This window comes from Parasteatoda tepidariorum, chromosome 2, assembly GCF_043381705.1.
Source record: "Parasteatoda tepidariorum isolate YZ-2023 chromosome 2, CAS_Ptep_4.0, whole genome shotgun sequence".
NCBI lineage: Eukaryota > Metazoa > Arthropoda > Arachnida > Araneae > Theridiidae > Parasteatoda > Parasteatoda tepidariorum.
Genome location: NC_092205.1, coordinates 60,866,432 through 60,894,404, shown reverse-complemented (window position 1 = coordinate 60,894,404; position 27,973 = coordinate 60,866,432). Strand labels below are relative to the sequence as shown.

General features: G+C 30.3%; 1 protein-coding gene across 1 annotated transcript; it reads right to left on the bottom strand.

The window, feature by feature from the left end:
* Positions 1-27,973, bottom strand: LOC107436082 (protein bicaudal C homolog 1). The gene is made up of 19 exons (XM_016047646.3): positions 27,497-27,973; positions 21,749-21,792; positions 21,604-21,673; positions 21,424-21,503; positions 19,974-20,132; positions 17,802-17,855; positions 17,485-17,727; positions 15,980-16,222; positions 14,914-14,971; positions 13,158-13,231; positions 12,818-13,052; positions 10,548-10,760; positions 9,312-9,450; positions 7,554-7,750; positions 6,612-6,751; positions 4,577-4,655; positions 3,242-3,381; positions 3,068-3,164; positions 1-923 (listed from the first exon to the last, which is right to left on the bottom strand). Exons 1-19 carry the CDS (start codon positions 27,711-27,713, stop codon positions 805-807), a joined length of 2,601 nt encoding a protein of 866 aa, XP_015903132.1. The 5' UTR covers positions 27,714-27,973; the 3' UTR covers positions 1-804.

The following is a 27,973-nucleotide window of genomic DNA, read 5'->3' as shown; positions in this document are numbered from 1 at the left end:
TCAAACTGAATAAACTTTATTGATATCAACTAGTAATAAAAACTACAAATCACCATAACAGGCAAAATGCTTATAACAGTAAAACAGCTTTGATGCGGCTTCAGTATTGAAAAGCACATAAATGGCTTAGTGTTAAAGCTGCTGATCAAATTTTTGTAACAAACAAGTTATAGAATAAATATAAACTTTTAAATCTTACATTTTGAGAATAGTGTCATTTAAAACTATCCAGTAGAATAATTTAATTTAACACACTCATAGTTTACAAACAAGTCAAAAAGGAGCAGTAAGCCCTTTAAAAGTTAAAACATAAAACGCAGGAACAAGAAAATTCGATTTAGAATGTTACAAACCATGCAAATTCAAAACACTTTGTCATGTAGAAAATTCAATAAAAGTAGATTAAACATTTGAAAGTTTCGAACTCAAAACCAAGAATGATTCGTAGTTGCAAAATGCTATTTATTAGTTCGAAAAAATTTAAAATTCAATTCACAAGGTCAGTATTATTAATCTAAAGATAAAAAACTAAAAGTTAGAAGTTAATTTGTTCTTAAAGGTAAATTTTATTTACTTTTAAGAACTTTCAGATCATTTCTTCAATTGATTAAAATTTTAAGAAAATAGCGTCTAAGCATGCTAGATTTTTATCAGAATTAGGTAAATTAAAACAATGTTTAGAGACTGATGGATGTTTGATAGACTATTTTGAAGTCGCTTTGCAACTATAAACAATCAAAAAAACTAGTGGAAATTCCATATAACATCTGAATAACTTTAAAAAGTCATCACATCAAAAGTTCTTCAAATTCGTTCACAGTCTTCATTGGTCGAGCCAGAATATCTGAAAGTCTTCCGCTCTGCTCCAGGTGCTGCTCGAAATTGTCGAGAAGGCCATTCTCCCATTTTATTTTCGCGAATAGCTGTAAAAAAATTTTTTGAGTTAATTTTAAACGAAACTTCTATCGAAAGAATTTTGTAATTTTAGCTTCAAAGTTAATTCAAGTCACTTACAAACATATCTTCTGTAGTGTGCATTGCCAAGAATGATATGCCTTTGATGTTATGAAAAAGCGTAATAGATTTTCCACCAAAATTGTCCGGAACAGAATTCCTAATCTACAGTACCTTAGTCTTAACTTTTAAGAACCAAAAAACTGGAAATTTCTCATTAAAAATCAATCCTTATAATCCTTATATTCTTATAAATATTTAACACTAGGATCATACGTATTTAAAATAGAGTTTTGCTTTAATCAGTTCACGTTTTATAGTTTACATATTCTAAACTGCATATTCTAAACGTTTGATGAACATGACTAGTAAAATTTACATTACAATCTTTAAAAAGCATTTTGCATTATAAGTTACTTTACATATCAATATATTCTGAATAACTATTTTTGTAAATGTTATAAGACAAAGAATGTAATAGTTAGAGACGAAAATTTAATATAGTGTACTGAACTTTAAGAACAAAATTATCAAAACCTTCAAGGCCATGACATTTGCAACTATTTTATAAAGGTCAACTTTCTATAGGGAGGATCACAGATGATTAATATTTGAAATCAACGTTGCAAAACTGTTTTAAACTACTTGCTAATACTAAATATATTTACAATGCAAATTTATAAAAACGCCAGAAGAGGCATATCTAGAAAAATTAAAATTCGCAAAAAGCGCAAAAGTCACGAAGCTGATATTTTTGATAAACGAGAACCCCGATCCTATATTCGGAACGTTTTCACAACTTTATTTTCCCTTATTCAGCAATTTATGTTCATTCCTTTAGATTGTTAAGTGACCCGTGCGAAGGTCTTCTAGGATGTGTTGCTTTGAGTAGATGAAAGTTAAATCACGATGACATAGTTAAGCACTGAGCACTTTGCTAAATCAGGGTGATTACTTGAAACCCATATAAATTTGTCCAACGATCCATGGGCATCAGCTTGTAACCATTATTCAGTTTGTTCCAAAATTTTGGGACTAACTTCCATAACAGATGTTGGAATGTGTCATTTTTGCCATACGTATGTGGCAAAATTTACCATAGGCAAAACCTCCATAAGAATATTCTATGGCATTTTTTATGGCAAACCTCTGACAAATCTTCCTAAGGGACTTTTCGATACTAAGAAATTTTTGGCCAAATAATCAGCAGGCGAAAAAAGATGCAAAACTCAGCATTACAAAAACAGGAGATAACTTCTATACAAACTACATTTATGTCCTTTTAAAGAGACAACACTGAATCACCACATAGGATATTAAATTACAAATTTTTTGAAAGCTTGTTCGATTGGAGCAAAGATAACATCGATAAATAATTTGATGCAATAACATTTTATTTAAAGCATTTTACTTCTGTACTTAAAACAGATAGCAAACTTTAGAAAAAAGCAACTCATTCGGCTCATTTCAACTTCAGCTACACAAGTTTACTGAACAATTTAATGGAAAGAGTAAAGAATTAGAAACTTTGTTAGGCCATTAAAATATGTTTGAGAGATTCCTACAAATTGACATAATGAATTACAGTACGCTTTGACATAATTTACAATAGCAGCCGTCTTCGTTTCCTTTATGAGCCATTTTTACAAAAATATTTTTAGGAGGCCCAACTAAACTTCTGGTCTTAACTCTCAAGTCACTAAACTGTAAGTCATTTAGAATTTACCTATACGGTATTTGCTTCTCATGAAATACTTCTTTTATAAATTGATCACCCCCCCCCACACACACACACACAATTTGGAAAAAGCAAGAAAATTTTACGAATTTGTAAAGTTATGAAAGTTTTATTTAATTTCTAAAACAATTGTTTCCGTTTTACACAAACCCACTACATAGAAACTACAAAAATATGGATACTCAATTTTTACCCTTATCCAGAGATCAATTTAAGTACAAAACTAGCACAATTTAGTGTTACGCTGTTTGAGTAAACTTTTAGCACCAACATGCAATCCCTGAAAAATATTCTTCAATAACGACGTTATTAATTTACAAGCAAAGATCAAAAATTAAATTTTGTTCCATATAAATTTTTAATTTAATGACGTACCAGATATAGCAGCGAGCATTTTTCGTCGAGCAATGTAGCTAATGTTCAATTGCTGAAGATCAATCTCTGTCAAAGCAAGGAAAGTAGGCAAGTCAATCTATAATAAGAATTTTAATTTAGTAAAATAGTATTCGTATTTCAGATTGTATTACAATTATTGCATATACAACTGACCTCTTGATTTGTAAATACGTCGTTATACTTATCAAGGTCTAGCAGGCACAAAAGTTGTTCTAAGTTTTTAACGGAACCATAATTTGGAGGCTGTCTTGGCACGTTTTCCCAGAAGTTGCTCAATGCAAAAGGAGATGACACTAAGAAAAAAAAACACAATCCATAAGTTGTGAATTACAATTAAACAGGAATAATTTTTTGAAATCCTCAGCAATATTGTTTAAATTGTCTAAGTTTGGGATAAATTATTTTATTTCAGCAGGATACAGGCTATTTCTTAAATTTGAAAGTTCCCTGAGTAGTTACTAATTACAACTAAAACTTAGAATTATAACGACTAAAAATTTGTTAACCCTTATTAAACTTAGCTTCCCGAAAATCCCGGAAAATACAATTTTACTATACAGTTTAATTGAGATTTGAAAATAAATATGAACACTAGTCAAAAACAATTTACACAGTTCCGATTTATTACTAATTGTTCAAGCTAAATTACCTGATCAAATCTTTTAATATTTCAAGAAGTGTCAAATATGTAATTTTAATAATTATGAAGATAAATTATGATCGAAAGCCTATTTAAACGATCGGATATCGTGATAGAAGTAATGAGGGCACACATATAGATCTGATCTTTACTAGATTAAAATAAGAAATGAATTAAACGAGTGGTTAGTTTTGAATAATTTGAAATGTAGCAAGTCATTTTATAGAGAAAAAATTTAAATTTTAAAATCTGCTCTGGGATTCTATATATTTACGCTTTATCATATTCCGTAAGCTATTGAACGTTGGCCAGAAAATTAGCTTTATGTTTTTTATGAACGATGTATAATAAATTAGTAATTTAGAGGTTTTCAAGGACATTCAAAAGTTATTGTTGAGGTAAGCCTCATTAATAACCCCCAATTTCAACCTCATTTATACCTCATAAAATCATTCTTATATAGAACTCTGCAATACTTTTAGTTTTGATTGGGTGAAATTATTCACCTCAAATATACTTATTCATTTGGCGTGTAGAAAAAATAGACTGTACACAAAAATAAACTCTAAGCTGGTTTCTCTAAAGTAAATTTCCAACCACCTAAACAAAAAAAGCGTCAGTGTGAATAAGACTTAAAAACCCCAACCTCTCCAGGTGTGTTAAGTAAACTTCAAATAAACATACAGTCAACCTTAACACCTTAACAAAAATTGAAAAAGCTCCTTAAAGGGCACTCTGGTCCCAATTTTGGATAAAATTAAGATTCTTTTGATTATGCTTAGATTATAAAAAAGTCTGGGTTAAACTTTTGCATGCAGATTTTAGACCGTAAAATTTGAAATACGAACCTTGAGGTTCTGTGTCTGATACATCTGCATTCCAAGCTTTTGCAGCAGCCGCTTCTACATTGGAGACTTTTGAATCAACCTGAAATTAAAGGAAAATTCTCACAGAACAAATTTTAAACATAAAATTAAATTCAGTGCCATTATATATTTAAAATTTTAGGAGAAAGTTTTTTTACTTGATAGTAGAGTGAAACAAATTTTAGTATTCTAATGATAATTTATTCTAATGACCGGGTTTTCATGTACAAAGTGCTAATCTTAAACACAAATGGTTGATCCCTTATCTATGATTTTAATTTTAGACCATTAAAATAGAAAGATAGCCGCAACTTAACATTTAGTAAGTCCCAAAAGTGATCGAAAATTTGGAACTCTTACATGTTAAAACTTCAGCAAGGCTAAAATTACTTGCCAAAAAATTTCAAAGTTTGTTTACCTTAAGACATTTCCATTCAAAATATTTGAATCGCACGTTTTTGATGATTTTTTTTTAACCGAAAACATCGAACATTCAAAGACTATTAAAATTGATTACGGAAAACACATGACAAATGCTTTGTTCAACTTTTCAATATAGCACTGCAGAAGTCAAATCATACTAATCTGTACTAAAAATAAGATAACATTCAAGGCAAATTTGCTGAAAGTTACGACGATGGTATTTTTAAATTTTACTTCAAACCTCTCCCCTAGCAGGGCTAAAGAGAATAAATAGAAGGGCTAGTTCACTCCGCTCTTACAGCTGAAGCTACGATTTCCCTCATGACGTCACTGTGTCCACAGATCTCGGAGATCGCAAGCAAAGATATGATAACTTTGCATCTTTCTCTTTGTAAAAATAAGTTAGACTTTTTCTGGTTATTAGCCTTCAAACTTTACGTGATTAACACATTTCCGTTCATAAACATAGTTCAAAAAAACTTTCTTGGTTATTATATTAAAAAAATACCATTTTAAACTTATAAAAATGTTTTACTAGTTGGCGAAAATGACACTATAAATACTTTATTTTAAAAAGTTCAGTTTTAACTTTAATTAAGAAAAATGAAAGCATATATCGACACTTTTATTGTCTACATATTCTTTTATAACGTGAAGTAGAAATTTAGAATTCCTAATTTTAAAATATGTCGTTAATAGCAATTTGTTCATACTTAATCATTGGGAAACATCAACCTTAAACGCTAATTACTGAAACAAAATAATTTAGGTTCATAATGACATTAGAAATATTACAATTGCTTATAGACATTTAAATTTACGATGATATAATTTAGATATTTAAATTGAAGAGAATATAATTTTTTAAAAAAATCAAATATTTAGAATAGCTACATTAAAAAATATGTTATGAAATTAGGTGAATTCCAACTATATACTCTATATTTATTTATACTTTTTCATTTTAATTTTGACTTAATCCATTTTTTAATTTTTTTCACCTGCCTTTCTTTTTGAAGTAACGAGGCGGTTTCTGTTTAGATAATGAATTTTTATTTAAGTTCTTAACGACAGAATAAACGTATTGCTGTTTTATATTAACTGTGTCATTTCAGAATTCATTCTTTACATAGTTGTTCATTTACTTTAGGGAACACGCGGAAAATTATATTTTTTTCCTTTTGTTTTTCTATCAAAATTTTTTCAAGTTGCAATCGCGCAAACTGGCATGTCGATAATAGTTTTAAATTCTTGTAAATTCACTGCAAAAATTGAGGAAAGTAGTTATAGAAAACAACAAATGTCTTAGAATATGTCGCAAAAAGAAATGCTCCAATATTAGTTAGAGCTAGTAAGGCCGAACTCTCCGTTCTTGAAGTATAAGTGCGAGCTTTGCGCCAAAGTGACGTCACTAGAGAAAATCGGAGGATTGGCGCGGCGAGAGCTACTTCAAAGGCGTGAACCAGCCCTTCTATTCTCTTCAGCCCTGCTCCCCTAGTTTCAATTCTGGTGGGTGATCACAGATGTAGAATCAGTTAGTAGTTTTAAAAACGCATGACAAGATATGAACTTGAAGAATCCCAGAGAAACTAACCTCTAAATATTCCGAAACTGATCCTAATTGGGCGGTAGAACTTTTTCTCCTTCCAGCAAAATCTGGCATAGACTTTGAGAATCCATAACCAGCCCAAATATGGCTTGGTGTACGAACTCCTTCAGCAGATTCTTGAATTACTGTAATTAAAGTTATTTGAATCTTGTCTAAAGCATGCACTTTAAATATACATTAGAAACTTAATATTTTCTGAAACAAAAATCAAAATATAGAAAGCACGGCTTCCCTACCATATTGAAAAAACATTCAGTTTTTAGTAAAACTTCAGATTAAATTTTCAAGAATACTATGTTTCATCTTCTTGATTGCTATTGAACTTTAAGTTTAATTTACAATTTTTAAAAAGTAATTATCAAATTTATGGTCTAGATCCTTCTATCACCTTACTTTTATGAATTAATTCAACGTATTATAATAGGATCTGCTCAAATTCAACTTATTTATTTTAAATTTCGACACAATGCACACAATATAATTTTCGTTGTACATAGGGATATTTTAATTGGGCTGGCTGGTTGAACAATCCACGAAAATTTAGTTTAAGCCATTTTTTTAATTTTTAAAACAAAATTAAGAAAAATATTGAAAAACCAATGTGTTACGAAAACTACGGTTATGTAGTTTAAAAACGAAACTGAATCAAATTTGAATGATTTTCTTCCAACTTATGAGCACAGCAAGTTATGGATAGTTTAAAAAGTTAAAAATTGTATATGTGCGCTATTTTTTTTAAGTTTTGCATTTGTAACAAAATTAAATGAAGATCAAGATGTGTACAAAAAGATAAATTTATTAAGCTAATAACAATTGTTGTGAAATTCATAAAAAATCTTTTACAAGCTTTTATTGTGTTGTTCCCTTTAACAAAAATTAAAGTGTGTTTTGCACTGTACTTAACAAATTACAAAGAATCATTCTTACCCTTACTGGCCAATAACTTTTTATTCTCGTAATCAGCGAGAAAGTTGCCGACTTCAGATGCTGCTGACCGCTCTGAGAGTAACTCTTTTCTCGCGAATCTGGAATGTTCGAAATCTGGGGTGTCAGAGGAAGTTGAAGATGCAGATGATTCGGGTCTGCTGCTAGTATCACTCTTTGGTTCCAGCCCACCAAACAGCCTAATAGTTGAAAAAAATCCATGATACATTAAATATTTAATCGATTGATATCTCAATGGATACTTTCACTATGCAATAAGATTAGTTCATTGAAAATACTCAAATACAGTTTAATCTTTATCTTTAAATTTTTAATTTTACAAGACAGTACATTCAAGTAACAAAAATTTTATTTCAGTAGAATTGCCCATTTATTCAATATCGTTCAGAAAGGAGCTTCCTAATAAACAGATGACCAAGTAGCTAGAAAGTGTTTTTAAAGATCTAAACAAGAATGACAAATAGTAAGGTCTTAGGCTTTTACCTAATCTAAAATAGCTATATCTGTCATTGAACAGCTGTCCTAATTTTGGGTTAACAACTAATGTTCAACTCTGTAGGCTTGTAATTTTAAACCCAATCAGGAAGACCAGAAAATTCCTGCATCAAGTATTAGAAGAAATTCGCTGTCGTGGAGGACTGTCTGATGGAACTAACCCGCATTTGCGTTACTTGAAGGAAAACTGCGAAACACCTCCACGGTTAATCAGTCGGCAAGGGAGGTTCTAACCCATGATCCGTTTACCAAAAATGATATTTTCTCAGTACTGCAGTCAGTGCGAGCCAGGAGCAGAATTAGTTTCATATTCACTGGAAGAGAGCCCGGGCCCTCATTGGGAAGCGAGAGTTCTGTCCCCTGAGCCACCACTGGCTCAACTTTTGATATTGAGATAAACCATCACTATTGCAAGATTTACTTAGCCATCGGATTGCCATGAACACAAAATAACTATCCTAAATCATGTTCGTATATTTTATGCCAGCACTGATAAGTGAGAGCCGAGTATGCATTTCGTATTAATCAGCCATCCCTGGGATTTGAACTCCATCTCATTCGAAGGCTAACGCTCTATCCACTGAGTAACAATCTGAATTAGTAGCCTAAGTCAGGTCCTCACGAGACTAACCCAGGAAGATCTAAGTAGCCATACTTAAATCAATATTTTTCCTTGATAGGCCCTATGAACAAACTTAACCATTAATCAGTCAGCCTTGAGCTTAAAAGTTTTTATTTGACTTATATTTTTCAACAATCTTTCAGGTCCATTGAGCGAAGTCAAGACAATTCAATATTGATCCATCTGTATGCATGTTCTAGTCTAGACTTCAGCTGATTTTTAGCTCAACTGAGGCTAAGATTAAATTGTTGCCTGAGCTATTTTAAGTTAAGAATACTGTTCTTCACATAAGTGAATTGATTATACAAAGATATTCGCATTTATGAAATGCCTTATTAAATAAGAGTTTTAAACGAAACTTATGTCTGAAATTTTTTTTTCAACATTAAGTTTAAATGTTGCTTCATTTTTAGTGTCATTGACCCCACGATAAGAGTTCCGTCTTTAAAAACTAATTCAAAATTAATAAGAGGAACAATCAGTTTGATGATTAAGGTCCTTGTACACTCATATTTAACCAGAAAATTTTAAAATATAACTCCTTTTTTAACTTTAAGAATGCAATTTTTCTAGCAAATTGCATTGCATGAGGTAAAGGACAGATTTAAATAATAAAATTTTACTTGTTACGAGTTGCCATATAAATCCCTGAATCTTGATCATCCAAAGTAGTTTGTTTATCTTTTTGAAGGTAATTTTCTGTGTTCACACCTGGGGTAAAAGCGTAACTCCTATCTGGGCGATTAATCCAGCTCTCAACACCTGAAATGTAAATCTTCAAATTAGCTCTAAATATTATCACTGACAATTAAACAAGATAAATTTGACCGATGACATTATACAAGACCAATTTGAATATATAAAGTTTAAAAGGGTGCTCACAACGTGGGAAGTGATTATGCCTAACCATGCAATTGAATCAGTTTTAATGGGATACCTGTAAGCTACGTCATGCGTGTGTGAACCTGATTGGCTTCTGAATAGACAGATGTCACGATTTACCTAAGATGGTATCACTTGCCTTACAATTACATCAGAAATATGTACTTTTCTTAACATTAGTTAACTAAGCATTCAGAGAACCGACTCTTCAGTTCTTTTTAAGTAGTTTTTACATTAACAGTAATATTTTCTAAACATCAAATGTTTTATTCTATCAATATATTTTATAAAAACTAATATTTTCAAATCACAGCCTTAGTTTACGTGTAATGCTTGTCTGTAGCTAAGTCTTAAATTACTTTAAGGCACTTTTGGTGTACATCAAATCATAGAAAGCTCATTTTTTACTTCTAAAGGAATTTGCTAGGGTGAAGTGTATTGCACGAGTATATATTTTGGAAAATTTATTTATAAAATTTACCATTAATGGCTGTCCAAATTAAAGCTTACAATTTTAATCGTACACATTAATGAGCTCTGAACTTTCTCCTTATCTTGTCAAGAATTTTAAAGTGATTCTTTCCACACAAACCACTTATTTACGGCATTAACTTCGTAAAATGTTTCATTTTTATGAAACATAAAATCAAACCATTTTAATATTGAAATCAAGAAACTAACTAAAAAGTTAAATTTAAGTTACTGCTAAGAAAATGTGGATTCTGTGAGATTTCTACAGGACTTCAGAAAAACTGACCATTTTTTTTCTGTCGACTAATGCTTCAAATTGTACGGTTCATTTTAAATTTCTTGCTTCTTGCCAAAGAGCAAATCATGCCAATTTCACTAGACAATATTGAACTAATTGGATCTTTCGCTTCACGATTTCAATAAGCATATCGTAAGAGTTGAGAAATTTCATGGTTGTGTTAAAAGAAAAAATTTGAAACACTTCTGAACTTATTATCATTACTTACTTTTCATGGGATACTGTTTAGGTTGAAGATTATGGACATAATTGTGGATGTTAGGTCTAAAACCCGGGTTGAGAATCGGAACTTGATCGTCAGGTACTGGCATGTTAGGAGGAAACACGGAGGACAAGTTGTTAATCAAACCAACTATTTGAGGATTTTGTTGAATAATGTTACTTAGAATTGTTAGAGACTCAGCAGTAGACATAGTTGAACCTAAAAATAAATAGTTTTACTTAACATTAAAAATCTAGTATAAACTTAGTATTTCTTCAGAATAATGACTTTAGTTACTTTATCTTATAGAAGGCAGTTTTACCAAAATGCCTCTTATATTTTAATTTGTAAAATCATTGATTCACTCTGATGCTTTAAGGGTTAAAACCAGTTTTGAACTCTTGTATGAACTACCCAAAGGTAAAATAGGAAATTCTAATTTTACATTAATGTGAATGTGCATTTAAGGAAATGAATTTTGCATTTAATCTAAATTTTTCTAGTTGATTTTATATACATAGTAGTAGCGGCGGATCAAGTGATGTTAATCACCTAAATAATTTGATCAATGTTTTATTTCTGATGCCAAGGAAAAATACAAACTAAAATAAAGAAAAAATTATTAATGTGACCGAAATAATTCGATAAGTTCTTCTGCACGCCAAGAACTATTTCAGAGTGACCAAGAAGAGGATTAATATTCACGGGCATAGTTTCGTGTAAATGACGAGTTGCAAAGATTATTTTTAGACAAAAAGAATTTCAGAACCTAAAAAATCGTCTGAAATACCCAGATTTCCCTCAATATCAAATAATTTCTTTTCTACAGTCAATACATCGTAGTCAGTGTGTTTCGAAAGTTTATTGGTTCATATAGGAAGTTTAAATATTAAACTTACTAAATCGGTTTGAATTTTAATGCAATTTTATTAACGTTATGAAATTTTAAACTAGAAAATTCATGTTAAACTTTACATTAAAGCAAATTTTCAACTAGTTAAATTAGATAGTTCAGTATTAAATACTTAGCGGGTTTTGGCGTTAGTCTTATTACAATTTGTTGATTTGACTACTTCACAAAATATAGAAATGTCTGAGGATGAACTAGTAAAAAATGGTAATGATATATTGTAATTGCTAAACTATAGAGTCTCTAAACCAAGGATGGGCAAACTACGGCCCGCGGAGCTATGGCCCACCGGAAAGTTTTATCCGACCCACGGATAGAATTAGAACTTGCCAATCCGTGGCGAATATAAATATACATCCATTTTCCTGTCTACTTTGTTTAAAGCTATTTTCGCTCTCTTTTTTAACAAAGTTACTTATGACCTTTTTTAATTTATTTTTGTTCTACAAAGCATAAATTGATGGAAATAGCTAGCACAGACAGCTTCAATTGGCAAAATTTTGAAAGTTCTTTATAGAATAGCCATAGATTGGCACCATCTAAAACAGTTTCTAAGTATGCCAAAGTTTGAGTTTTACAAATCACCAAAAGCTAGCTTCCCAAATTTAATATTTCATGCAAAGAAAAACCAGCGCTATGTATGCTTCATCTTATATAAACGAACAAGTGTTTTCAAAGATGACTCTCGGAAAAAATCCCTTCAGAAGTAGATTAATAACTAAACATTTAGCTTCGTTCCTTGAAATAAGTACATCTGACTTGAAACCGTAAAGTAAGGAACTTTTAAAAATGAAGTCACCATTTCATTCATCTCATTAAATATTTAAATTAAAACTTGCATATAGTTTTTTCTATTTTAAGTTTTTACCTGGCCCACCAAACTTTTTTTCTCTCGATTTTTTGCCTTCCATCAAAAAAACGTTTGCCCACTCCTGGTCTAAACCATAAGGTAAAACACATTTAACTGGTTACATCGCATTCATACCAATTTGGTAGTTCAAAACCGATTTGTACTTACAAGAATAATGCGGAGTAATTTGAACAAAAAGAGTAGAAACTAAGATTTGTTTGAAAGAAATCAGAAATCCAAACTAAAATTGAATGAGCAGTTCAATAAAGCAGTAACTGATAAAATATCGGTTACTTTGAAAGCCGTGGGAATTATTGTATAAGCTACAGCAAGTTATGTACGACCCATTTTTAGAAGTAACTGCTGGCCACAATCATTGCAAGAAACATTAAGTTACTTTTGGAGATTTTGATAGCTCGTCTAAAGTAGCATGATCTGGCTAGAACGATTAAATTTTCTTTCAAAAGTAACGGAAATTTTCCGCTGCTAATTATGCACTCAATTTAGCAGGATTACCTGTTTGTTTGATCGAGTTAAAGACTTCTCGTTCGTGCCTTGGTTTTTCTTCATCTCTGAGTTCCCTTTTGTTAAAACGCACTCTTCCAAAGGTTTCGCTAGAAGTCATACGGTAGCTGCTCTGTTTCAGATTGGGAGAGAGAGGATAGAAGTCCTCTTCGTCCAAATTAAGAATTTCTTTACGCACTTGGAAAAGAATCTTACCATCTTTTTCACAACCTCGAATGAGAACAGACTAGAAGAGAAAAATATATTTAACTCATAGATTGAAAGAAAAAAGTACGCTATATTTCGGGGTAGTACGCTATATTAGCTAACCTTCTAGACAAAACAAACTCACTTTAGTATTCTCTTTCATCTTCGGTCTGACCATAATGTTGATGTTGAAAGATTCCATAAAATTGTTAACCATGACTAAAATAAAAAAATTACAAAATTAAAAATAACACTAATTACATTTTTCTGCTGTGAACCATTTTACCTTTACAGTACTTAATTTAAGAAAATTTATGAAGCTATCGGGTTCGCTACATTCAATTCAAAATTTTTAGAAACAGATTTTGAATTAAACTTTCCCTTCAAAAATTAAGAAATGAGCTTAACTATTTTAAAGCAGAGATGTTAAATAATGACAATTTTAAAACTTGAAGTAAAAATTATTGAATATCCTTAATGACAACAAGATTTTTTAAGTCATTAAGCTAATCGCTTCATAGAAAACTAGTGGATAACACTCCCTGTTCGCTCACGCTCTCCAACCCCAGAAGATCGCTACGTGATCTTACATGGTTGGCATTGCTAACCCAACATATTTCGCTCACATCTACGTTAAACCAGAGATTTGTTCTAGCGTTAAGTTATTTAAATAAATTGTTAAAATCTATTAAAAATTAATTGTAGTCAGTAATATGCTACAGAAAACTCAATCGAGATTATTGTATTTTGACATACGCGTCAACAATTAACTTTAAAAAGATTCCCACTACCATGAAAAAAGTTGAAATTTTGGGGAAAAACTTTGGCATAGAATTTTAATTGGATAACTACGGTACGCTTAGTAGTGAGTGTTGCATACTCCATTCCAACATGCTTCTAGAAAAAACTAGATATACCATTCAATAAGTGCAATGGTTCATAGATGAAATTGTTTTGCACATATCTCCGTCAAGATAGCAACATAAATCTCGATTAGTTCGCAACTTTGTTCCCCAAATATTTCTGCTACCTCTGTTTTTGAAGTTGGAGCATTGTAGCGCCTCAAATGAGATCTTCAGTAAAAATTATGCTGAAGTCTATTGTTGGAATTTATGATATGCTTCAAAATTACGCAAAAGTGCAACATTATAATAACGAAAATGATCTACCGAAAGCTCAGATCTGCAATACGTCAATCGTACTACTTAATGCGATAATTAAACTAATGCTGGCATAAAAACATAAAAAGATCTCTCGTACAATTCTCCGTCAGAAATTTAAAAAGTCAAATCTTTTAAAGGTGTTTGGAATAAAGAGGTATGTAAGAGAAAACTAGTTTACTATAATCAAAAAATTGCAGTGCTAAGAATACAGTCTTTAAAATATCTCTTTAATTGATCCGTCTCTAATGACGCTAGTATATGTTGCACTCTGCAACAGTGTCTAAAGACAAGCAAACTCCTGATATAAAAGATATTTTTTCGAATTTTTTCTCAAATTTAAATCTAAGCTTTATCTACATACATCTCCACGCATTCGCTATAAATTTTAACTGCTACCGTAAACCAATTGAGTGCATTGTTTGTAGGCCAACATGTCAAGCCAATTTGAGATTCACTTGCACAATCAGTTTAGGATTCAATGGTTCAATTCTAAACTAATGATCAAGCTACAGGATAATGAATTTCAAAAGTTATACTGAGAAATTGAAAATTCAAAAATATTACCGAGCTTTAGAGCGTTAAATCTGATAGTTTTAACTGCTAAAGATAGATTAGTAAAATATATCTACTTCAGTTTTCTCTTGCCTTCTAAATTTTATTGATTAAAACAAGAACCTACATTTAAATCTTGTTCATTTATAGTCTGATATTCTTTGAGAAAGTATGGCAAAAGCTTACCTGGATCCAACTCTTGACCTTCCTTCAAGTCAAACATCAGAACAAGAGGTAAACATTTCTATACAAAAGAAAATTAAGTTCAGTTCTAAAATATTTGAAGTTCAAGACAATTAGTAAATAGTTGAACACGTGCGTTGGTAAGGTTGTAAAGCGATGAAAAATAAGATAAAAATTCAAATTTATTTTAAAGATCAACTTTCATGTTAAATGTTTTAGATTAGAAAATTTTACAAAGTTATATTCAAAAAGCCCACTCCGTTAAAAATTTACGTATTTCCTACTTTATGCCTTTCTCTGCTGCTGAAGCAATCCAGGGCGATCAACTTTATATATACTCTAAGTGTACATATAAAGTTGACCACCCTTGAGAATAGCTAAGAAAATTTCCAGTAATAGCAAAGTTTGATGTAATGTACGTTTCTTTGTTTTGTAAATTTAATTTAAAGTTATTTTCACAACCGTTACATATAATTCAAAATTTCATATTGTTCATAATTGTCGTCAATTATACCAAAAATTCTAAATACTTTAGTTTTTAAGTAGTCCACCACTCTATAAAACAATTTGCATAAGTCGTAGTTGGCACCCTGAGAATTAAACTCAATATGATTCGGTTAACTAAATTTTGATACGAAGTGAGAGAACTAGATAAGCTGGTGTAACTTCAAGCGTGATACCAGATAATGCAATATCATTCTTTTTTCAACCCTAACTTAGACAATTTTGTAGCCGCTCGTCTTAAGTTCAATTTCATGCCAATTTTTAACACTCAGTTTAATTGTAGCAAACTTAATTTACAAATATTTGATAGTAAAAAGCTTATTGTTTTACAGATTCTATTCTCCAGTTTTCAAATTTCAGGAAAATGGGTACCATGTATATTTAGTAAATCTGAAAACACATTTTTCCAGACATCCTAAGCATATTTAAATTTCAACCGCGAAAGTCAAATTTCCCCATTTCCCTTACATTCGTACATAGTTCTTTCCAAGAAAGAAATTTTTTATTTAATGAAACAATGCACTTTAAAATTGTTCTTTAACTCAAGTTATTGAAATTTACTTACTAACAGTTCTTGCCACGCTAAACACACGCTGTCGAAAGAACCTAGTATCAGAACCGTAGATTTGCTCATGTGTCCGGATTTCAGAGGAGTAAGCTGCAGTGGGTTTTCAGTACCCGCACCTGGAAAGATGATTTTAGCTCCAGTCTTGTTAGTTATCATTTGGATGTTGCTTTCACACGGTCCCATCACATACTGGTGATGCTGAGCAGCTATCTCAGTCTTCATGAATCCAATGATTGGTATCTAAAAATAATCGAAGAGACCTTTGATTTTGAAAATGGAAATGACTGACCCAAATACTAGAAGAATCTCCCTTCGAGAACATCCCTTCGTTAATTCTATTAACTTTAAAGTTTTCTTAATATCCTAGAACGACCAGAGCTGTCATTGATCGCAAATCAGATTTGAGAGGTTTAAAATCAGTTTACTATATTTGTGACTTTTTTTTTTAACTTTTTGAAATCTTTAAAAGCATGTAAAGTGAAATTTTATTATATATAATGAAAGAATTAAAATAAAGTTCAACCTAGAATGACCATTGTAATCAAAAAGACAGCTGCAGAGATTCGAGTATTACTTGGATGTAGCGCAGTTTTTAATCTATTTGCTTATCTTAATTTTATTCGAGCATGTGCCCGACTTATTCCACAATGTACAAGTTTTTTTCATAAAAGAAATCCTCCTGCTCGCCGATGCTCTCTTACCCCACTTAATTGTTTACACAATTTATATCTGTTCAAATAGCTTCAAGATATAAGGTAGCAATTTGCATAGAAATAACTGACCCACCATGCGTGAAAGGATAAATTTCTGAGAATTCTTATTTATTATCCATAGAAAAGGAAACTAATTTCAATAAACAGCTCTTTTCGTTAAAAATTACGTATGTTAAAATATGTAGTAAATCAAGAGATAAAAAAAGACTATGAAAGACTTTAAAAATATTCTGGAAGTTCTTTATTTTGAGCCACAACGAAACGTTCACCCCTGATTTTTTCTCAAATTACAATATATTCAGTCAGTGTTTTTGTAGACACAAAACAAAAATGTTCTAATACTAAAAACTTACATTTAAAATAATTTGCTGACATCTACAATGGTATGTAATTTGTTATTTTTCCTGAAAATAAAGGCAATTTTATGTATAAAAACTACATTAATACTGCAGAATTTTAAAATTATTAAAAATTAACTTCTATAACGATGTTTTAAAAATAAAATATTTATGATCACTTTATTTTGTTCAAAATGACGGCAATGGTAGTTTTAGGTAGGGAAATAGTGAACGTTCTAGTTTTAATATTTTGAAATAGGTCAAAAGTTCATAGTCCTTGTTAAAATTTTTCAACTTTGGTAATGCTCTTAAATTCTAAAACCTTATATTCGAAACTTAAGTCATTTGCTCGTTTTTTTTTTTTTTTGAGGAAGCTTTTTACTATAAATTAAAACATACAATATTTCTCAGACAAGGATCGTTTTCACCTTTTTACGAGTTTAATACATACCGTCTTTGATCCAATTAGATATTCCATCAATAAGGCAAGTCCTTGTCTTAATCGTGAGAGAAGTCTTTGACATCCTCTAACTTCGAGAACTGTTCGACCCATACCAACCGGACCCACTTGCCAAAAAGAAACGTTGAAGCTGTAAGTCTGCTGGATATGTGAAACGGCAGGTGAAGATTCTTCTCCTGGTTTGACGGATTCGCCGTTTGGAAGTTCAAACGTAAACACAAGTGGCAGCAGATCCTGGAAGAATAAAGACTTTAGATAATGCTGTAACAGCTTTTATGTTTAGGCAAATTGAACTTTGTAATACTAACTCTGATTTTCGAACGAGCCATTTCAACTCCAGCAGCTTGACCAGCAATAGATACCTATATAGGGAAGAGTTTAACTTTGGTACATTAAAAATTCGAAAAATGATATTTAGTATTCCTAATTACTATGGCTGTAACAAGAACAGATTTCAAACGAAATTATATAAAAAGTACATCCGAATCTCACTCATCTTTATGTACAAAAATTTGAGGTTTGTTTTAATTCTTCATCTATGTGAAAACCTAATTTGAATAGTGGATCAACTCCAGTTAAAAAGTTGAAAATGTCGTGTTTTTGCATAAAAGTGAAGATTTTTTAAAAATAACGCATCTTCAGCTTAATTCTGCTGCCAAACAGAAGCACAGATTCCAATAAGACCTTCATATATAAAGTGTATAAATCTTCATTTAATCTTAACAGTTTACGTTATGAGTCATTAAATGAATGCTTAATGCTAGAGTAATAATTCACACAAACTAAAATGTAACTTTATCGTGAGCATTAAAGGTATTAATTTTTTTTAAGCTAACGTTTGGAAAGTTGCGTAAACTTTTAGATATTCACTTTATTTCAGATAAATCGAATGGAAAATGTAGGTTATGACTTGGAGTATTCTACACATTTTTTTATAGAGATTGGATGAAAAAATTAAGTTGTAGTGCAAGTTTTACTAGTTTTCAGCTTTCAAATGAACTCTAATTTTAAACTATTGAAGTTGGAATAAAATTTAACCAAAGTTTTTCAAAATTAAAAACTAGAAGTAGAGAGTTTAAAAACAGAAAACCTTTAGTATCAAGAGACAAAAATACTAATAAATACTGGATAAGAAAAAACTAATTTGTACTAACTTTAAGGAAACTTAAGGGTGATATTTATATATCTGGGACTTCAGTTAAATGTAATCATAAGTGAAATCAATGCTAACGAAAACAAAACTTTTTTTCATTCAAACACTAAGCAAAGAATCAATTGTACTATAAGAGACTAATAACATGAAACTTTACTTGTAAATAAACTTCCTTTCCCGAATCCACGAACCATTCAAAAAGAATTAAGAGCTCATAAGTATGATATTTGGAATTACGTTTTTTTAAACGTGAAAAAAGTTATGTCACACTTTAAATGTTATCTAAGTACATGGTGTACCGCAAATGACAGATGATTTGAAAAACAATTAAAGATGTTCGATTATAGAGTTGTTTAGAAAATGAGGAAAATTTAATATCTGCAAATTTTATCACCAGATGAAGCTTTTAAATATTGTAAGACTTTTGCTCGATGTCAGGACAAATAGTAACCGTTGCAAATATTTGTTAGAATAGTCTTAGTCCATATCACATTTTTACTGCAAATTGCTCTATTTTGAATATAAATATTTCAGTTTTTCAATCAGCAACACCCTCTACTAAAGATTATCTAAGGACCGGAATTATTTTTAAAAAAAATAGTCAAATGCAAAAACAGAATGCAAACAAAAATTTTATTACTTTTATTCAGACCTAATTTTTTGAACCAATCAAGTCAAATTATAAATTTGAGCAAAATTAATACTATGAAAAGGAAATATAACTGGGGTATTTCAGAATCGTGGAATCTTTCTTCAAAGAAACTACTTAGCCCTTTGGTGTAAATTTTATTACATATTTTCACACTTCTGATTTTGTATTCATTTAGGTCAAAATAAGCTAAAAATATTATATTTAGCGTTTGAATAGTTTATGTTTATGAAATAAACCATGAAACACAAGTGTCTTCTGCGTTAAAGGGAAACACTCTATTTCTCTCTTCCAAATAATAATTTTTCAAATTCGCACTTACTTGTAGTCATCTATTAGTTAATCATTGAAGTTTGGTTTACAAAATTGGTAATTTTAATATTTAAACTTTAAATTTAAATATTTAAACTCTTGGATTTCAGTAAATATAATTCCGATAATGTAGTAGATTTCAGTAACTGAACTATTACGCTGCTTTTATAATATAAATACATTTGATTGTAATTAGAGCATCAGAAAAATATGAAAGGGACACCGGTGCCCCACCTGCAGAAAAGTGTTGAAGCTGCAAAAACAAATATGCAAAGCTTCTTAAAGATTCTTTTTAAAAGTTTTGTCAAAACTGCTATCAAACCTTTACGATTGATTAAAATGAAGATCCAGAATACTGATAATTACCTGGTTACTTTTTTCGACTGTGCTGTTCCTGTTGGAGTCTGGAAAATGAATGTGGCATCCAGTTTCCTCCATTACTTGCTGTATCTTGAAGCCTCCTTTGCCTATAATATAGGAATGGTCGGAATGTGATACGTCCATTTTTAGAGTCACTCTGTTCTTCTGCAAACGGAAAAAAAAAATTTGAATTATCAAATTGCACCAAGCATCCGACTTTTGTTATACAACAATATTGTACTAATTTATAAAATTTGTTAAAACAAATTTAAGAATTTCGATGCAAGGCTTTGGAGCTTTTAAATTTGGAAACAATTTTCCACTATCCCATCCATCCAAACGCCTTACCAACTGCCTGTAAATTTGTTGCTGCTTATCCTCATTTGGCCTGACGAAGTCAGACCAGATCTATGAACCCGTTGACCTGAATGAAATCGAAGACCATGAGGAATAGAGTAGATGTCTTCCAGTTTGTAAATTTAATTTCAGCAAATATTCCCCATATGAAACTTACTAATTGCAACTTATTATGGTACACTAAACTTGCCCACGCTTAGTTCATTAAACGTTCGATATTATAAAAATCGAAAATTTCTAGAGTTAGGAAAGTTCTTAAAGAGTTCTTCCAGGAACTTAGTTGATCAATACCAATTTTCATCATAGATTTTATGAAGCATTTTTTTTAAATGCACTAGTTTAAATTTTTAAATCTTCGTACTATGGCAACGCAAAAGGTCCAGCTAAAGTGCTCAAAGACGCTACTTTCAAAGCATTCCTGCACTGGTAACTTCTTAGTTGACAAAAATATGGTCAATGACGACCAAACAAAAAGAATTTAGGAAAAGTTATGATATGCGAAAATTCTAGATGTGTGAAACTCCTTTTGTAAGGGAGATCATGGACAAAATAAATTTAAAAGGTAATAGTAAGACTAAAAACAGCTTTCAATTAGTTCTAATGAGACAAGTGTTTGAAACATTGCCATTGATCAGATTTAATTATTGAAAAGTTATCAAATGGGAGTGAATATCATTATATATTTTGTCTATTGCCACGATTCAAGGTAACAATTAGTACAATTATACGTAAGCTTTTATTGAACTCTCATTAGGAGAATAGATTTTGAAGATTAACATTTTCAATTTTGATTTTGAGATAACGCTAAATTGCTTTTGAGTATAGCAAATTTGATAGACCCTAGTGATTTGCATCGGACACTTTTATTACAGTCAATATAAATGAACAGGCTGAGTTCTAATCTTAAAACTCTGAATCTTATTTCATACATTTAAATGTTGGTGAACTAAACCAATTTCAACGAAATTAAACAGATTTAGCAATTTTATTACCACTTAGAAAAAAACAAAAGTTGTCAATCATGCAGGCATATTTGTACACCTATATTCAATAATTAAAATTTTCTATTTTGAAGTTAATTAAATATTTATAAAATTACCTTAGTATCCAGTATTTCCAAAATCTTTTCCTTCGCCTTCAGTACATCTTCAGGTTTTCCCACTATTTTAACATGGGGGTCTAAAATGAAATTTTCAATTATTGAATATTTATAAAATATAAAATCGAAATTTTATGAAAGCTTGGAAAATAAAAGATAGAACAGCTTTTTTAAACCCACCTTTCTTTGATTTAGCTCCGATTTTTAGTTTTGAAGGCCATGATATTTGCGTACTAGTTTCAAACATCACCTAATTTAACAGATTTCATTTATAAGTAACAAATTGACTAAACACAGATTGATAAAAAATGCAAGTTTTACTTACTCTTTGAAAGAATTCTTCAGCGTTTTCATTAGTTTCGCTAGTACCTGAAAGAAATGTTCTTAAGTTATGTTTAAGGCATGAGAAAGGAAAATTAAACATATTTAAATAAAAGAAAAATTCAGATCAAGTTTTATAAAATGGACAAAAGAAATGAAATCTCATATGTAAGGTAAGTTTTTCTATTTCAAAGTGAACTGAAACATGCAAAATTCAAATTTTATTTTATTAAAATGAGAATTTAGATTACCTTGAAGGAGTAAAAAATTTTTTATCATTCTGTTATTGTTTACTGGTAATTACTCATTCTGAGAACTCATTCTTTTAAATTCCTATAGATTTTAAACATAAATTCAGATTTTCAAATCAAAATTTCATCTGAAGAGTCCATAACATTTAGTGAAAAGTGGTACTGTCACACATCACAGATATCTGCTTTGATTCGAAGACCTCGTAAGAGAGACCGAGGTTCAAATCCGTGTGACGGCTGACGATCCATAAATGGCTCCCGGATCCCACCAACAGTACTGGTGTAAATTGGTTACAGTAAGACAGATCACGGGTTTTAAACCTATCAGACTAAATGTGGTGGCCTTAATCTACAAGTGACGCAAATGAGGGCTAGTGTTATCAAAAATATAAGAATGAGAACGGTGATCATATTTTAGGAATTAAGAGTCCGAAATCAGGAGATTCTCTTGCCTTCTGGGATAAGAGTTCCAAATAAAAAAGTACAGAGTTTAATAATGACCGCCATTCTAATAAGAGTTGAAAGTTCAATACCAGTAATAAAATAAATTGTAAGTGACATGCGTAAATTATGAAACCGAATGCTCCAGTCGAAAAACTTGATTTTATACAATCATGGTTTGGGCCACTTAGTAAACTTTTAAATTTTACAGGCATCATAATACAAAGCTGTGTTATACGATCATTTGATACAGTTGAGCTTTATTAGATGAAGTAAACTGGATATACCAGCAAGCAATATTTTTACCAATACATTAAGAGCCCCCAAAAATGATTAAAGTAGCGAAAACTGTTTTACCTTGCCCGAGTCTGAGATCATACAGTATAACCTACGGCATAACCGTATAATATCTACCGTATAAATGTCATATTCAAAATCACAAAATATCTCCGGTTAAAAAAAATTATATAGGGAAAATTATTGGAATTAGTAATCAAAAACGTTAAAGCGGAAAATACTTTTTTAAAGCTTTTAATTGATCTGGCTCTTTTACTTTTAGTTTTTTAAAGATATCTGGTCTTGATTATTCGGAACAGTTTTTGCATACAATTTAAGTAATTATCTCCTTTTTCGAAACTGGGGAAGTGCTTAAACTGATAATTTAATTCTTTTGGAAACTTGTAATGATACAAGATCATTCGGCCTCTCAATTTAATTAGATATTTTCACTTTATCACGCACATCTCTTAGCCCAGATGCCTTTAAAATAAGCTATATGTCATTACATTAATAAACATTGATATACTATTGAAGTTTTAACTTAATTTAGTACTATATTTTTAGCATTCATTTATATTTTCAACTTAAGAATCTTATACCAGAATTCTCGTTGCGGTTTTTTTAACCTGTTGTATATCAAAAAATAATTTGCCCGTTATCAAAATATACCCCACTACTTCAAGTCGACTGACTAAAATATTTCCCTATTTTTTTAAATAAAATAAAACTTCGCTAAAACAGTTTGAGGTATGTCTACGTTAAATTGAAAAGTTATGATTTTAAAAAAAAAACTAATTTTTACCTTGATAAAAGTGCCTTTATCTCAAAGCTTTTTCCGTTATTTTCCTTCTTTCATAAAATCAAAATTTTAGTCCGAATTACTTGAAATTTCGCATGAATGTTTTCTATACATATGTCAAAGGAATAGACAACGGACTAGTTTATTAAACTATTTTATTTCATAGAAATCGCAACTTTGGACTTTACCAAATAAGTTTTCATGTTTGCTGCAAAATATCGATATACTATATGAATGTCGATTGCGTGAGTTATTCTATTCCCTGAGTTTTATAATGAAAAAAAGCTAGCCAATTTTGAAGGGTGGATTTTCAATCAGTTTTCCCTACCATATTATCAAAACAAAATTCACATTTTTGTAATCATACGACAATGTTTTAGTGCATAACACAAACTTATATCCGAATAAAAGATTTCGTTCCAGAAGGTATTTGGGTACTTTAAGAAAAATTGATTTCAGTATGCTTTTTTCGAAGAAAAAGTCGCATTTTGCGAAACTTGCTTCAATAAATGTAAAAATTTCGATGTTTTGTGCAATTGTTACCCCAAATTGTACCTGTAAGTTGGTTAGGCCTCGACATGTGCATATCTATAGTTTAAGTTTTAAATAATGTTAAGAAAATTTTTTTTACAATTTTAGTGCAGCGGTTCCCAGTTTTTTCTGCTTCGGAACCCAAAATAAGCAACCTTCTCTCTGCGGAACCTCAACTTAATGAAGTTTAAGGTTATTGTAAACGTTATAACCTATGAAAGACCATCTGAAATATTAAATTAGAGTAACTAAGATTTTTCATTGTGTTATTGATACTCTTGAATTAAGTTTTATGTTCGGCAATTAAATTTGCAGTCATTTTGCTGTATCTAGTTATGAATTTGTTTCTGGTGTATATACACAACTTTAAAATGATAAAATATAGTCTAATTATAGTTTACTTCGAAATAAACATAAAACTGCTATGAACGTTGAAAATTGTTATTGTGGAAACATTTCTTTATTCAGTTATTCTGATTTAAAAAGCACGATAGGAAATAGTAATGGATAATTTTATAAATGCTTATTTTTTGTAATTTGTTCAATATATTGTTTTCAGAAATACATTTTCCTTCAAAATATGACACTTCTATTTCATTTGGCAGTTCACTTGAAATAACTTCATGTAGGCAACCGTAAGACTAAACTAATTAGGAATTATAAGTAGGATCTAAATGTAATCAGATTTTAATAAAAGTAATCAGATATAATAAAAACTCTTGCACATAAATAATTCAGTAACAAAACTGCACTCTTCCATGAAAACATGGGGTTCTGCGGAACCATTTAGGAACAGCTGATCTAACACACTCAACTGCATTAAAAATATAGAACAGAAAAGTAAGAAGTTTCAAACTGCAATATTATCGATGTTGAAATTGTTTTATGAAACGTTAATGAAATTCGCATGTTATGGAGTAATTTTTAAAAAATAGTATAATATAATAGTCTAGTGCTCCTATACTACGCTAAAAGTAACCTTTGCTTTATACTAGCAATTTTGATCTAATCAAAAGCACTTTACGGAAATTTTAGTGCAAACAAAAAATTCCTGATACGTCTATCTTTGACATGAATCTTTTGTAAGTTTAAAGGAGAAATTTAAAAGTACATTTGAGAACCTTTAAAAATTAAACTTAGGTATACTAAAATATAACGTAATATATAACTTATCAGATAACTGATGATGCACATTAAACTTTAAATTTGATCAAGATTGCTACTCAATCACAAGATAGTATTAGAGCAGATTTTTACTTTGAGTTCTGATTAAAGTACCCTTCAAAAAGTAAACTAAAGCTATACCCCAGAAATTGTAGAAAATTCTTAATTTGAGCTTAAAACGTTTTAAAATACTATTTTTGTATTATAACAATGCATTAAATCTTACTTCATTCATCTATTCTACCTCATAAAGCCCAATAAAACTGAATTAAATCCTTGCAGTTCGTTAAATTCATATTAAACTGATATACTGATAAATAATTAACACTAGAAAGACAGAAACTTAGTATATACCTATATTGCCCAAAAGCAATCAAAATGACTGGATAGTGAATGCGTAAATAATGTGTAAAGAAATTTCTTTAAAATGAATTTTTAATATTTTTTTAAATCATTTACAGTTATATAACAAGTTATTAGCAAATATTAATAAAAAATTTGTTTTACAAAAAGTTATAAAATTCTAATAAATTGTGTCATTATTACATCATTGTTTTTCTAATTTGAAATTGAAAAGCAGTCAAAATGATTTCCTTGGGCAATCTAGTGTTAATACTGAAAGTTGAACTGTTAGTAATTTTCGATATAAATCATACCCATGTATTACTTATGCTATATGCAGATTTAAGAAGGTTTTTTAATTTAAGCTGGTTAATTTTAAGTTATATTCAGAATATTTCAAGAAAGCCCATGAAGGTTTTAAATTTTGATATTCAAAAAGCAATTGAATGTCTGTTTTACATAATTGAGTATACTAATTTACAGACTTTATTCAAGTTAAAATAGTAAGTCAAGGATCACAAAGCAATTTAAAAAGTAATACATAAATTTCCATTTAAGTAATCTTCAGGTCATGACATTAAAGACATTTAATTTTAAATTAGACAAATTTTTCAGAATATTTAAAATTGATTCTTAAGTTCTGTTCATGAAAACTGTTAGCCATTCAATAATGACAAAACATTAGAAGAATGTGTCAACCCAAATAAGTAGATTTGACAAATTTGTGGATGCTACTTAATTTACTGATGTAACATAGCTGGTACGTTAATAGAAATTAATGCAAACTTGCATCGCTAAATTTCTTAGAATGAATAAAATCAAGCAATAGCAACGCTTAGGGCTCAGTTTTTTTTTCATTTAAAGGAAACAGTTGTTCTCTTGTATTAAGCAATGACAAATAAACTAGATAAAATATAATTAAAAGTTTGAAAAACGTAATGGAAAATTCCAAGAGACAAACCATTTGAAACAGTTTAAGCCCATTGCAATTAGTGAATAACAATTTTCCTTTTTACACAGTTGTAACAAACAAGCAGACAGAAAATAAAAATTAAGTCCTATGCATACATGCAACACTAACGTAATTTAAAGCTTAAAATTGTGCGCTTTTTTAAGAATACCACTTGCTACTTTCATCTATTGTTTAATTATGAAGATTTGTTACACACATTAACATAAATTTTAAATATATAAGAAAAGACAGAAATTTTGACAACTGTTTAATATTCTTAAGGTGTTTTGCCAAAGCTTTTAATTTGCAAAAAGTTTCTCACTGTAAGTTAAGGTTTAGCAGAAAACGTAAGTTATATCATAAGTTTTTAAAACAGTTAAAATATTAATCCAAACTTAACTCAATTAATTCCAATTTATAAAACCATATTCAAGTTCATACAAAAAAGGTACATTCGTTTTAACATAATTTAATTGGGTATCCCATAACCTCAGGGATTGGGGTATAAAGGTATACCATTTGGTATAAATAAAGATTCATTTAAAAGGAAAAAACTTTAGTTTTTGCATATCGATAATCATTTATTAAAAAAAGGAAACTCAATTATTTAAGAAACTAATGTATATGGATAATTGAAAAGCTTATATTCCGTTTAATCAAAAAATTTAGTTAACTAAATCTATTAAAACACCATAAAATATTGATGTCCTAGTCTAAAATATTTCTTACAAAATTATGATTATATATAAGATTTTGGATGCCTGATTTATCAACAAACGATCTGAGAAGACACACAGACTCTTAAGGTATACAGCAATTATCAGTTTTTCTGCTGTTGAACAATTAGGAACATTTTTGCAAATAAAATTACAAGATTCATGCAAAATATTTCAATTGAGATTATACGAGATTTAAACACCTTAATATGAAGAAAAATACAAAAATATTTCGCACAAACTGATAATTAGCCAATTGAACTTATAGTTCACTTACTTTGCTGTGCCTGCAGCATGTCTTCCAGCTTTTTCCGGTCAATTCGAAATCTCTCTTCTTTCAAGTCGCTTTCAAATAACTCGCTCAAGTAAGATTTCGTGCTGAAATCGCTGTCTGAAGCGCTATCCTTGGGATCTTCATTGCTTGTGGATGCTGGAGATTCAGGATTGCTGCTCAGCGAATGACTCACTCTAGTCTGGAATGTTGGACTGAACATTTCGAGGCCTGTCAAACTGCTGGGCACGTACGTGAACAAAAGGATTGAGAAGAGGAGACAGCTAATTATTAAACCATTTGCTTAGACATGCGCATTACTATTCATTAGCACCGTAATCTCTGCGTCACTATTTTTACCGTTAGTAGTACAGTTACAAGAAGGTAAGATGTGGTGAGAGGAGGAAATGTGATATTCACTTCTATCCTTTGTTGCATGAAAAGTAGGTCCAGCAGTGGACTGATCGTTAAGACACGGTTCCC

What these genes read in the sequence shown, in the direction of transcription:
- LOC107436082 (XM_016047646.3), bottom strand. Translation starts at nt 27,713, where the DNA reads ATGTTCAGTCCAACATTCCAGACTAGAGTGAGTCATTCGCTGAGCAGC. An exon ending in TAGCGTGGCAAGAACTGTTA is followed by an intron (nt 14,972 to 15,979) that starts GTAAGTAAATTT and finishes TCTTTTGTATAG; the next exon opens with AAATGTTTACCTCTTGTTCT. An exon ending in AAAGTTATTGGCCAGTAAGG is followed by an intron (nt 6,752 to 7,553) that starts GTAAGAATGATT and finishes CTTTAATTACAG; the next exon opens with TAATTCAAGAATCTGCTGAA.